This window comes from Semicossyphus pulcher, unplaced genomic scaffold, assembly GCF_022749685.1.
Source record: "Semicossyphus pulcher isolate SPU_LCO1_2020_fin unplaced genomic scaffold, fSemPul1.0.p SCAF_10, whole genome shotgun sequence".
Classification (NCBI taxonomy): domain Eukaryota; kingdom Metazoa; phylum Chordata; class Actinopteri; order Labriformes; family Labridae; genus Semicossyphus; species Semicossyphus pulcher.
Genome location: NW_027211604.1, coordinates 21418359 through 21431118, shown reverse-complemented (window position 1 = coordinate 21431118; position 12760 = coordinate 21418359). Strand labels below are relative to the sequence as shown.

The following is a 12760-nucleotide window of genomic DNA, read 5'->3' as shown; positions in this document are numbered from 1 at the left end:
TTGTTTGATGTAAGTCGAAACAAGGAAAAAGGAACATTTTGGGGAGGGGCGTGCAGGAAATACGATCCCCAAGAACCAAATTAGGATTACAATTTCTGTGCTTAAAACGCATGTATAGTTCCTAAGAGCTTTAACATTTTACCATTGTATTGGCTGCTCTAAGTTACACAATCATTTTACAGGAGAAAATTCAATGAACTCTCTGTTTTCCTGTAAAAATGTGAAATGTAGGAAATCTGAAGTGCTTAAAAAAGGAAAGGGCAAAGGATTAAGACTCCGTCAAAGAGGCAAACTTTAATACTTCATTGCTATGAATGCTGGGAAAAAAAACTCCAGAGGCATTAAAAGGCCTACAGAAGCAGATTTCTATAAGAGGACGGCTTGTTTGGACGCACTGCTGACGGTGTGACTGCCTAAGGAGCTGCAGCTTATAGTTTGGCAGACGTCCAAGCCCTGGGAGGCTCTCCTCTGACCTTAAACTATCATCTCATATCATCTGATATTCACCCAACACTGAGCAGCCCAGCGAGCGACTGCGAGTGATGCCTACGTGCCCTTGGTGGGGACATTGTGGTGTATCGTTCAGCTGATCAGCAGAATGCGAAAAAGCTCTACAAACCTGCTTTTTATCATTGAACAACCACCGTTTGTCCTCTAGTAACAAGTGGATCACACACTACAAAAGTCAGTTATGAGTCTGATACAGTTTTAAGAAGCAGAAAACAGTCAGGATTGACACACAGCTCACAGTCGGTTGAGCTTTGTTTCCTTTTATTAGTTTAAATTGATCTGCAGCCAATTTGATTGAATTAAACTAACCAAGATTTTAACTACTTTACGAATAACAAGAATGCCATCTGTAAAACGTCAGAGAGTCACTCCTGCAGGTTTGGTGCAGATAGACAAAAAACTTTGAATCAAGTTTTAAAAAATTCTTGTCTTCATGTTTGTGCACAAAATGTTTCCCTGACCTGCTTTTAAATGTGCAATGATTTAGAAAATATGTCGCCCAAAGTGCTTCACATCACAACCCCTTCTTTTGTTAGATCTTATCCAACATGGAAAACTGTTTATTTTTATTTTGTGCACTTACTTTTTTTAATACGAAACCAGAGTTAAAAGTGCCTTCATGCTATGTTCGTGAGGCTGCATTTTACCATAGTGCAACAATTTTAAGCTAATATTAACATGCTAACATGCTTGAATTGGCAATGCTAACAAGCTGCTGTTTAACAAGTTAACTGTTTACCCATACTATCATCTTAGAGCAATGTGCTTATATTTGCCAACTAGCATACAACACAAAGTTCAGCTGGGGCTCGAGGGAGTCATTAGTTTTTTTGTTTTGTTTTTTGGCCTTTTATGCCGTTTGATTTATAGAGAGGACAGTGGATAATGTTGGAAACAGGGGAAGAGAGAGTGGGGGATAACCCCAAAGAAGGGCCAAGAGTGGGATGTGAACCCAGGGCCGCCAATCGGGGACTGTAGTCTCTGTACATGGGCCATCGATTTAACCGCTGAGCTTAACCAGGGCCCAGTTTTGCTGATAGCTGGCCATAAACCATCATTTTGATCTGATGTTTGTGCTACATGAAGAGTCAGAGAATCACTATAGTTATAACAATTCATCCTGAAGGAACCATGAATAATTGTACCAAATTTCATGGCAAGCAAGCCAATAGTTGTTGAGATATTTTAGCCTGGTCACAAGTGGAGGGTCAACCAAAACATTAGCAGACGGTAGCATCCCTAGCACCATACTGCGAGCCTGGCTTATCAAAAAGAGTTCATAATTTGATGTAAAAATTAACCAGGAAACCTTTTCAGTAAACTTTAAGCTTTATAGTATTTTTGAGGCTGGAGATTTGTCCCTTTTGAAATACAAAAACTGAAGGGAAAAACAGGCCTTTTAAGTATTATCTAAAAACAACAATGTCTTCCTCACACTCTGACGCTGAGTGTGAGGGCTAGTGAAAGTCCTCTGTCATGATGACGAGGCAGAATAGCTCCCGAGTAAGTGCTTCATCAGTTGACCTACTTCCTGTGAGGGGCATTTAAGAAAACAATCATCCGAGGAATTCAGAACAGTGATATCAAGGAGACCATTGTAGCATTGTAGCACAAAGACGTGATGGTGGCAGCATAAATCTGCCACCCGCCCTGTATGTTAACATGCTCTGTCATGCTCTGTAAGCAGCTGTGTGACGTTTTTCTAATACTTCCACACTCCTGTTCAAACTAAGCAGATAAGAGCGGATAAATACTTGAAGAATTCATGCTGATTCCTTCTCCTAATTTAGCACAAAGTTGTTTCCCAAGGTTCTACGTCACGCTGCTCAGTGGAGGTTTCTTATTATTCTGGGAAATGTTTCTTCACCTGGCCCAGATGTGGCAGAATGCTTGCTCTAAATATGCAAACTCATTGTGAAGCGGTTACACTGAAATACAGCCTGACCCATTTCTGCTTGTAATGCTTGGTGCCAAGTCAGTGAAAGTTTGACGTTATCAGATATTTACCTCGGCTTGTGTTTTCTGTCCTGTTTGTCTGTTGAGACCTGGTTACACAGGAAAGCCCTGCTAAAGCTCATGGTTCACAGAAGCATTCCTGTGTGGTTCTGGATAAAAAGAGAAAAGCACCTAACACGTAATATGTCCTTCTTTAGTAGTCAGAAGACCAGCTATGTAAGGACAAACGGGAAATTCCCATTTCAATTCTGAATATTGGTTATTAGAAATAAGCCCTGATCATTTCTAATAACCAATATTCAGAATTGAAATGGGAATTTCCCGTTTCCAGATTGAATAAAGGCTGTAGGAAGGTTGTAGCTGTCTTGATGTTTGGGTTTGACCAGTTGCCACCTCAATATTTGCTAGATGGAAGTAGAGATGTAAAAGATAGCAAATTTCCTTTCCTGATACCTAAACTTCAGTATCATCCCAGACTCAGTATCCCTCCGATGAAAATGTGTACATATTGTTGGTGGAAGCACATTGATTTCTGACATTTTGCTGGACCTAACAAACATTACACTCGCTTGAAATAACCTGTTCCTGTTTGTTATTGTGACATGATAACATACCTGAAACTAGTTGCATTTTTGGGAACCAATGCATCTCGAATACTCCCCGATCCCCCATTTAAGGCTGTATTGGGGGCCAATTGTTTTAAATGGAAGTTGAGGGGAGCAGGGACTATGTCAGTAGGACCAACTCTTGATCTAGATTCCTGTGTTTTAAATGCCTGCAGAGTTCCCAAATACCTTCTTAAAATTATAAATGTATGTTTGTTATCTGTAGAAGCTAATTCTAGCTGTGTGTTGCGGTAGAACATCCAATGAATCAAAAGTGTTGCAATCATTTATTGTGTGTCATTTTGTTCTAGCAGTGGTCCAACTGGGGGGTTTTGTTGTTAATTAATTGTAAGTAATTGGCAATATAGTATCGGAGAGTATTTTAACCTTTGTGGCAGGAGGTCCACGTCAGCTGATGCTCGAGGGTAACCTCTGTCAAGCCCAAGGATGACACTTATGCTGTAGACTTTTCCCACCATTCTGGGTTGAATTAGCTTGGAGAAATGTTAAATCTGGTGAATGTTGCAGCTTTTATACTTCAACGGCATCAGTGATTTATGGGTGAGTGGTAGATGGTAGCACTTTTTGTTTACCAATAAAATGTAGGCAGGTTAAGATTTTAAGCTGCCAGCAACAGTTTAGTGTTGAATTAGTTAATATGGAAACTTAATGGAAATACACATACAAAAAGAAGAGCACCAGCAACAAAGACAAAGAGTTTCTGCACAAAAATAAAGGACAAGATGTGAAAAACTGCTCATTACATTGACGGTTAAAGTGATAAAATCTGTCCTGCAATCAGACCTGAACTTCTCATCTTTCAACAGAGGACATCCTTGAGTTTCTTAGCTAAAAGTAAAAGGAAGACGGACTTAGTCAACTTCTTAACCTTATGTTTCGTTATGTTTCATTCATAAAATTGCACCAACAGGAAGTCTAAATCTGCACCCAGTGCTCTGTTGTAACAACAGACGTGCTGCAAATAAGCTGTCTTGATTCTTTTCTTATAAACACAATCTGTCTGCTCTTCTTCAACATCTGAGCAAAAGATTGAACTATATTAAGTAATATTTTTAGTATGTAGGACTTGTTCTTTAATAGTTGATAACTAAACATGCTGTGGGAAAAACTATCATCCTGCCGTATATGTTGGACGAACACATTTATAATAAGGGCCACCACACCCTCAGCACATTATGGGCTCAAGTTTCAGGACTGCTGTTGGGTTTTTATCTCCTCTACATCCTGTAGCTTCATACTGTGAATTACTGTGATTTCTGGCTTCCTAGAAATCATGCCCTTTCTCTTTAAAATCCCTGGAGGACACATGACTGTGACACAGTTTAGCAAACGAGATGAAGCAAAGGTCAAAGAACTGAGCTGTCAGGAAGCTGGAATTTAGTCTCTGTTTAACAATTTCTCAACTATGTGACCCCCCCAAAAAACTGTGTTAAAATAAAGGTTCAGAAGTCCTTTCAGGGGATGGCAGAGGGGAAATAGAATTAAAAGCTAACATGCTAACACTTTGTGCAGCACATCAGTTTCTTCCTCTGTAGTGGAGCTATGATAAAGTTTATCATGTTTAATAATATGTTCAAATTAAAGTTAAATGGCCTCTCCACCAATTTTAACTCTGTATTCAGGCCTTTTGTGGCTCCAGAAGAAGCTGCCGGAAGTGTCATAAATGACCTCAAGTGATGTCACTTGAGTCTGCGTAGTTTGGATCTGAAGACTACAAGTTTGAGAAATAATGCTCAACAGATGTGAACTGTTTTCTTTATCTCTACTTGAGTCTAGCATCTTAAGGCTGCAATACATGCTATTAGCATATAAGACATAACGGAATCTCTGCTATGAACTGCTGCTTGTCCAGTTGCATTGTGGGTAATGTAGGCGGCATATTACAGGGTAATCGTCTCTTTTGATGGGTCCATGAGCAAACTTGAATCGTTGGAGTGCTGTTAAAGTTTTACACTATGTGCAAAGGAGCTAGTGCTAATGAGTGTAGCTAAACTTTGACACAGTAAATACAAATGTTTGACTAATATAAAGTCATGCCAATTGTTTCAGCTTTAGCACGAAGAAATGTACAACAGCCAACAATCAGACGAGAAAATATAAAATATAATCTTTCAAATAGAGGAGGAAGAAGAACCAGGATTAATGAGCAAGTTAAGTCTTCAACCTGTAGTTTAGTGCAGCGGTGGATGTAGATTACTTCCGTTGCTGTTTAGTACTGTGCATGTAGGACATTTAGCTAGTGACTGTACCTGTAGAGTACTTTCTCCTCTTTCTGTATGCAGTCTACTTCTGCCAAACTGACCTCTCAGTGTGGATGTACTGTCTCTTTCCTCTCAGCGAACATAACTTCCAGCTTTCCCCAGTTCTTGCCCGCTGGTTTCAAAAACTGTAACTGTTTTCTGGCCAGAAAAAGCTCAAGATTCTGAACTATTAAACCCCAGGCCAGTATCCTTCTGACTGCACTTCCCTCTTCTGCTACTGCATTTAATGTGTAATTTATTTTGAGCTAATATTATGCCGGTCATATCAGGAAATTCAGGTTCCCTATCAATTTCAATTTAACAAACTGCAGCTTCTTTACCATCATGACCTTTTAATATTGTGAAGTATTGTTGTACCTCCACATAAGCTGCTGAACAACTGTGACATGTAAACACACCACAGCTGAGGCCCCTGATGTACAGTAAAGCTCTGTGTGTTTGTTGTGGACACGAAAACACACATAAAAGACGCTCTTTAATGGGAAGAGGAGCTTGAAAGCCTGCTTTGTTTCACTGAACTGTTACAAAGACAGAATATGAATAATAAACAAAACATGACTTGTACATGAAACACATTTAGACAAATGTGTGTGGGACAGAGAGCATGATGGGAGATTTATACTATGAGTAACATCTCTGTTATCTCAATTTCAATACAAATGCATGGTTAATGTTTTCAGGTCAATGCAGGATGTTTTATTTTATGTTTTGACCTATGTATTTGTTTTCATATCGTTTCACCAGTTAAAGCTTCAGGACTTTTGAATTGGACTCTTAATGATTATTTGGTTGTTTATTTTTTGATTAATATATCAGTTGTTGATTTCTTTATTAATTGTTGATTAATGATTTGAAAATAAGTCCAAGATCTCGACTTTAAATTGGGTTTCAGGATGTTGATCATACAAAAATAGTGAAGACATTAAAGTGGTAATCTTGAAGATCTCAAATTTTGTTCTTTTTGGTGGCACCAAAGGCCATAAACGGTCATTTCAGGAGCACACGTCTCAGATATCCAGTTGCTTGCGTGACGTCCACGGTTGGCTCCGGTTGTAACTCTTGATTTTCCTCGCTGACGGTCGCTTTCCTTTTCAGACTGTTTGCTTCATCTGAGCGTCGAGTTTGTTTCTTTTTCTTTGGATTTTCACTTCTTGTTGAAGTTGTATCTGTAGTCATCCATCTTTTCTTTGTTTGTTCAGCCATAGTAGATTACTGTTTACTCGCAACACTTGCAGAGACCGGAGAAGCAGCTGCTTAGCTCCGCCTACCCTCTCTGGGAGACCAAGTCACCACCGACACCCAGTCTGTAATACTGCAAATACAAAGGCTTTCATCAGTTGGTAATAGGCTCAATCACCATTGTGTTACCTCATTCAGATTATTACTTTAATTTACAATCTTAAAACAGTAAAAAGCGCAATAAAAAAGCATTTGAGGACCTGGAACATGCAAATGTTTAGAGCTTTTGCTTGCTTAATGACCTTAATGATTGAATCAGTTATCAAAATTAGTGCAGATTAGTTTTTGGTCCACAGCTTTTAAGATGAGTCAAATTAGCATAATCAGCCACAATTTAGAAAATTGGATAATTGTTTTAATAATTATAATTCAAACATTACCTGGTTTCAGCTTCTTCGCTTTCAGGACTTCTTTCAGGAAATTTTGCCATTTCATATGGCCTAATTATATTTGTTACATTACCAGAAAACATGATAGGCTATAGCGCTAGATGCTAGATATTTCTCTTACATTTTATTGACAAACCAAAGAAACAGATATGTGAGAAAAAAGCAGGCAAATTCAGTAATGACATTTCAGCTGGTTGTTTCAGCTCCAGTTGGTCTAATTACAGCCTTGTTGTTGTTGTATAGAAAATGTGGATATCAGTAGATATCACAAGATGTCCCTGATTGTCTTGTCTTTTTATGATCTTTTACGTTCATAATAAACATTTAAAGGCCTGTAATGAAATCATATTACGCTGCTGCTCTTGGTGGTTTTAGGGCTGTAGTCCACTGGGGATTGTATTCCCCCTCTCTCTTTCTCTTTCTCTTTCTCTTTCTGGCCTCGTCCCTCGACATGATCGTCCTTAAGGAGATTACTGAGATTTGCTCTTTGGGGTAAACGGCTCGGCGAAGTCCCCGTGAGCAGCTTTCACTCCCTCATAGTCGAGTGTGGCGACAGGCGGAAACGGGCCGGATCTGTTACTTCAGGACACAAGACAAATCGGCACGGTTAAATCGGACTAGCTGCTCTGTTGGGAAGATTCTAGACGAGGTATGACGAGGGCTGATCCAATAACTCAATCTATTGAATTATAGGGATTATTGCTTATATTCATTTGGAATACTCTATTTTTAAGGATTTTTTTCCCCGAGCTTTATCAGTATGTGGTTAAACTTGGTTCTCCCTCGTCCCTGGACTGAGCTTTTATAACACAATGTTGTGTAGAGGGAAATTGTTACACTCGTAAAACAAATGTAAGCAGCAGAAACACTGAGTGAGTATGCTTGTTAAAAATGATGTTTACTTTATTTTAGGGATGGTTACGGACGTAAATTAGATTTTTTAAACTCTGTATTTGACCAATAGTTCTCTTTTATTAACATTTAATGGTCGAGTGTTGTTGTTGTAGTTGTTTTGTTGTAATCGGATAAGCTGCTTTGGTTGTATCGTTTTCTCTAACTTCTCTACGTCACCATATTAACATTTATTATGTCTTGAAAGATTAAAAAATGCTACATTAATGGTGATCCAGTAAAATAAACAGGCCAGGCTTCTAGAAGAAATTATACAGAATTCTTTTGCGTTTGGATGATTGGTCTAATTTAAAGAGCCTGGAATGGACTTTGACATTTAACACATGTAATGAAAGTAAAAACAAAATCAAAACATCACTCCAGAACTTCTTGAAATTGCATTACATAAGAAAGTACCTCCTGATCATTTTTTTTTTAATCCCCCAGACTGATCACTTCCTCTTGTTGACTGTCAGTTTCTGTGTTTGGCTTTGATGACTTTTTTTCTATGATCCCTGCTGGACATTTGCTTCATGAGTTTTTTAATGTCTCTCGTACTTTCCACATGTGTAGTTAATGTTTTACAGATCTGATTATGTATCAGGTTGTGTCACTCTTTCTGTGTTTGGATTTGTTCTTGTCTGTTGAAATCAGAGATGCAGATACATATTATTGCAATAGTTTTCATATTATTGTCGTTGATATATGAATATATCAACGACAATAATATGAAAACTATTGCCTCTGCAGTCCTAAGAGAAAGACAAATGATTTATCTAAAGCTTACCTGCAACAGGTATAAAAGACAAGTTATGGAAAAGTTAATGAAAAACAAAAGTGATTTAAAAAATAAATAAATAAATAAGTGAATAAATGTTGGCAAAACCACCAGAAAAACAAGCTTCTGTGTTTGTTTGTTTTGCTGATTTTCACCACAACCTTCATTTCTCAGACCAAATTCCAGCAAATTTATTCTACTTATTCCTGAATTGCCTTTAATTTTCTGCTGGTGTCAGATTGTTTTTAGATGCATGCCGAGCCCATTGTAATATCGTCCTTCTTTCTGTATTTCCACAGAGTCTACCGGCCCCGCCAAGGTGATAAAAGCAGGGAACCCACCCAAAGCCAGACGTGGAGGAAAGGTAATATACTGTCTGTGTGTCTGTCTGTACAAGAATACTCACTGTGCAGCTAGATGACGAGCCTGACATATGTTTAGAGATCGGACATAAGCATTAGTGACTTATAATATATATATATTTAAAGCGGAGCAGCCCCGACTACTCCCCCGAACAAAGTATCCAGAGCCGTATAGACTGAGAGTCGCGTCAGTGGAGGTCCAATACGCTCCATGATCCGCCATTGCGATGTCGCAACTCTTCCTCTATACGGCTCTAAAGTACCGCCAGTTAGTCACATACTGACCCATGTGTAGGGCTGACCCCGGCAGTCAGCCAATAATAATAAACTGGAGGGTGTACATCTATTAAATTTTAGCCTGATATAAAAAAAAATATAAAGCTCCTTTTGTCTTTTCAGAATCAAATTTTCAAAACATTGTGGGGAAAAATAACTAAGTGGCTTCTTCCTGTCTCACTGGATTTGCTTCAGAAAGCAGCACATGTTAAATGTTAAAATAGTTTTCCTTTTATAGAAATGAAATTACCGTCTGAGTCTTTTTGGTTTTTGGGGCTTTAAAAGTCTTTCTCAAATCCAATTATCTGCCATAGTTGGCAAAATGAACAAAAATCTGCAGTTTCACGAACAGTTGAAGAGCTGTTCGGTCCTTCGGAGTTATTTTGTTCAATCAGGATCAAGGTTGTAGGAATGGATTAAAGTTGCCTTTATTTATATCAGTATGACAACTCATATTAATGTTAAATTTTAATATTTTAGGACAGTATTAACTTAATAGAGATGAAAAACATGCAGAGGAGGTTTGAGCCGCTTCCTTTGCCCTGGTTAGTGTCCGCAGGGTTTTTTCAAAGGCAGCGTACTGCTGCATTCACATCACATGAGATGGATGGTGGAGAGGAGAGGTGACGGATTCACATGCCATGATCATCATGTGAGCGTCCACGTCATCAGGACAGTTTTATGATTAGAGTTGGTTAAGTGAGGATTCAAACAATCTTTTTTGACAATATAACACCATGTCCATTTAAATTGGGTTGAATTTGCTATAAATCACCATGTTTTATAACTAAAGATTCAGAGATGTTTTAGTGCTACTACATACCAATAAACTCTATATAAATTTAGACCACAATCTATTTAATGTAATTATCGACAGTAGTTTCAGAGCCAAATCATTCAGGGCGTCTTCATTAGTTCAGAGCTTCTTCAGCACTCAGTGGAGCTATGTGCAGTCACAGTGCTGGTATTTATCCGTCATGCCTCAGGCTGTGTAGAAACCTCCCTTCACACTTCCTGGAATGCAAATATAGGTTCCTGGCGAGCCAATGGCCCCGCAGATAAAGCCTACAAATACTCCCCAAAGCCTTTCATTCACAACTTCCCACCTTTGATGTGAGACGACCTGTTGTCGTCCTCCTCGGTAGTTAACCACACCTCAGTCACAAACTTTTATGATGGCTTGTGCGTAAAGTGCAACGTGCAGACACAAGGGCAGAAATCCACAAATAACAGGCAACATGAGGCTAAAGATAAAAAACAGTAGCGTATGTTAATGACCGCAGGTAAGCTAGAAAAACCTGACATATCAGGAAGTGTTTATGTTGCATTTGTGCACAGGGTTTACAGCTGACACATGGGGTTGACATGTAGAGACTAGAGTGCTCTTTAAAGTGACACTACCTGTGCAGTCGTGCTCAGTTATTTGTTTACATAAGTGAGGGGAACCTAGTCATGCCTTCCAGCTGTGAGATAAAATGTTTTACCTGTCAGTTAACATACAAGGAGTGTTTTTCTTCCTCTCTATAAGAACCAGAAAAGGTTTTTATCTTTTTACCTCAAATTAAGATTCAATTTTATTTGAAAATTTAAATTTGTATATCCAAAAGGATGTTTCTTCTGGTGTTAGCATGTGGTGCAGACAGAACCATGCAAAACCAATGAGAACTGTACATGCACACAGACGTTCCTCAGAAGATAATACTCTTTTGTTTATGCACCTTACATCTTATAAAATCCTAATAAAAAGCTTAAGGCTTTACAATCCTCAGTCTATATCCACATAAAATCTTTATACAGTCCCCTGTCACCGTGGTAACCTGCTCTAGCATCTCCATTTCCAGATACCTGTGACAATCCTGCTGATTCACCTGTTTCTTTTTACTTGTTGCTCAGGTTGGAGATTTCGGTGACACCAACAGCTGGCCGACTCCAGGAGAGATTGCGACTAAAGACATGCAGGTGGGTGTTAGAGTTTGCTTGAAAGGTCACAGGTTGGGAGATGTGCAGAGGACACACTGGTGAGACGAGAAGGGCTGTCTGTTGTCTGAAACTTTGTCAGTGACTTTAGGTAGACTTTGGCGTCTTTTATTCCACATACAATGCAATGTAAGAATCAGGACCCAGAATCTTTGCATTGGCCGATAAGAATTGCTTCAGTATAAAGTATATTTTTGGGGCAGAAGTGATGTCATTGTACCCGGACACGTTTATAGTAATTGTAATCAAGGCTTTTCACTAGAAGAGTGGCATTAAGGGGCAACAGAGCGTCCTTTTTATGCAGAACAACATGTTGGAGGGGATGTGAGCACCCATAGCATCTTTGGACTTTGTAGAGAGTTGTTGCTTGGCTGTTATCAGGTTGGACATCCAAACACACAACAGTAAAATGCAGATTTAAATGATATGATTTTTCAATATGTGTTAAACATAAAAAATATCATTGATAATACAATTATAAGAATAGTAAAATAGACAAGAAAATATCAGTAAAATGTACTTTCTATTCTACTGTGTGATTAAGCGATTGGAAACCAATATCACCCCCATGTCAGCTGGAGACAGTAGGATGCTCACAGCTAACAGTTGGAGCCTAATGATTATAGCAAAAGAGAGGAGAAAATAATCCTTCCGTTTCTGTGGTTGTAATTGCCAGGTGAAGGTGAACAGGGTTATTTAAAGGGCCGACTTGACACAGAGTGAGAAATAGATGCTGATGTTTATAAAAAAAAAGAGTTTCGCTGTGGTTTTAGTCACAAATTATTATAATCACCGACCAATCAGAGCGAGCAGCTGAACTTGGCGGCTTCCCCCGCTGTAGTGGATGTGCGTCGTTTTCTACAATAGGTATTTTAGTGGTTGTGGCTGTAATTACACAGCAGCCAAACATCCACACAAAGCAGTCTGCTGCTATTGGCCCGACTTTGTGTCCCGAGGACTGCATGTTTCCTTTTTTTAGGTATACAGCTCAAGTCTTTAGTTACCGTCATGGCACGACCTCTCACGCAGTGTGGAGACAAAACAAAGATGGCGGACGTTGTGAAATTGGCAAAAGGATAATTAAAAATTTGGAAGAAGAATTCTGAACTTGAGAAAAAGCCTTTTGAAAACATGAAGGAAAGTTACAAAACAATAGTGTTGTTAATTATAGTTACTATACTCACTATATTGTTATTTTTACACATTTAAGTCTGCATTGCCTTCATTGGAAACACTGTCCATTGAATAGTTGCTGAATTTATTAGTCGTTAAATGATTAGATAAAAAATCAAATAGGACTATTCGTATCCTTTTATCATCCCCCGTATGTATGAAGCTAAATATTTGCTAGTTTCAGCCTCAAAGGTTTTCGGGTGTTGTACTTTTCTGTATTAAATATCATTAGTTTTTTGGGCTGTTGTGTTCTGGGCCGTTGCTGAGGAAGAAAATGCTTTTTGAAAATGTCACCCTTGGCTTTTGTAAAGGGTTTGTTAAT

The 12760-nt window shown here is 38.7% G+C and overlaps 1 protein-coding gene across 2 annotated transcripts in view; it reads left to right on the top strand.

The window, feature by feature from the left end:
- larp1 (La ribonucleoprotein 1, translational regulator) overlaps positions 1 to 12760 on the top strand; it is a 56628-nt gene that overhangs the window by 15212 nt on the left and 28656 nt on the right. For both annotated transcript variants that reach the window (XM_069667963.1, XM_069667962.1), the window contains exons 2-3: positions 8950 to 9014; positions 11182 to 11247. In XM_069667963.1, the coding sequence (XP_069524064.1) occupies positions 8950 to 9014; positions 11182 to 11247 (131 nt within the window). The remainder of the gene's footprint in view (positions 1 to 8949; positions 9015 to 11181; positions 11248 to 12760) is intronic.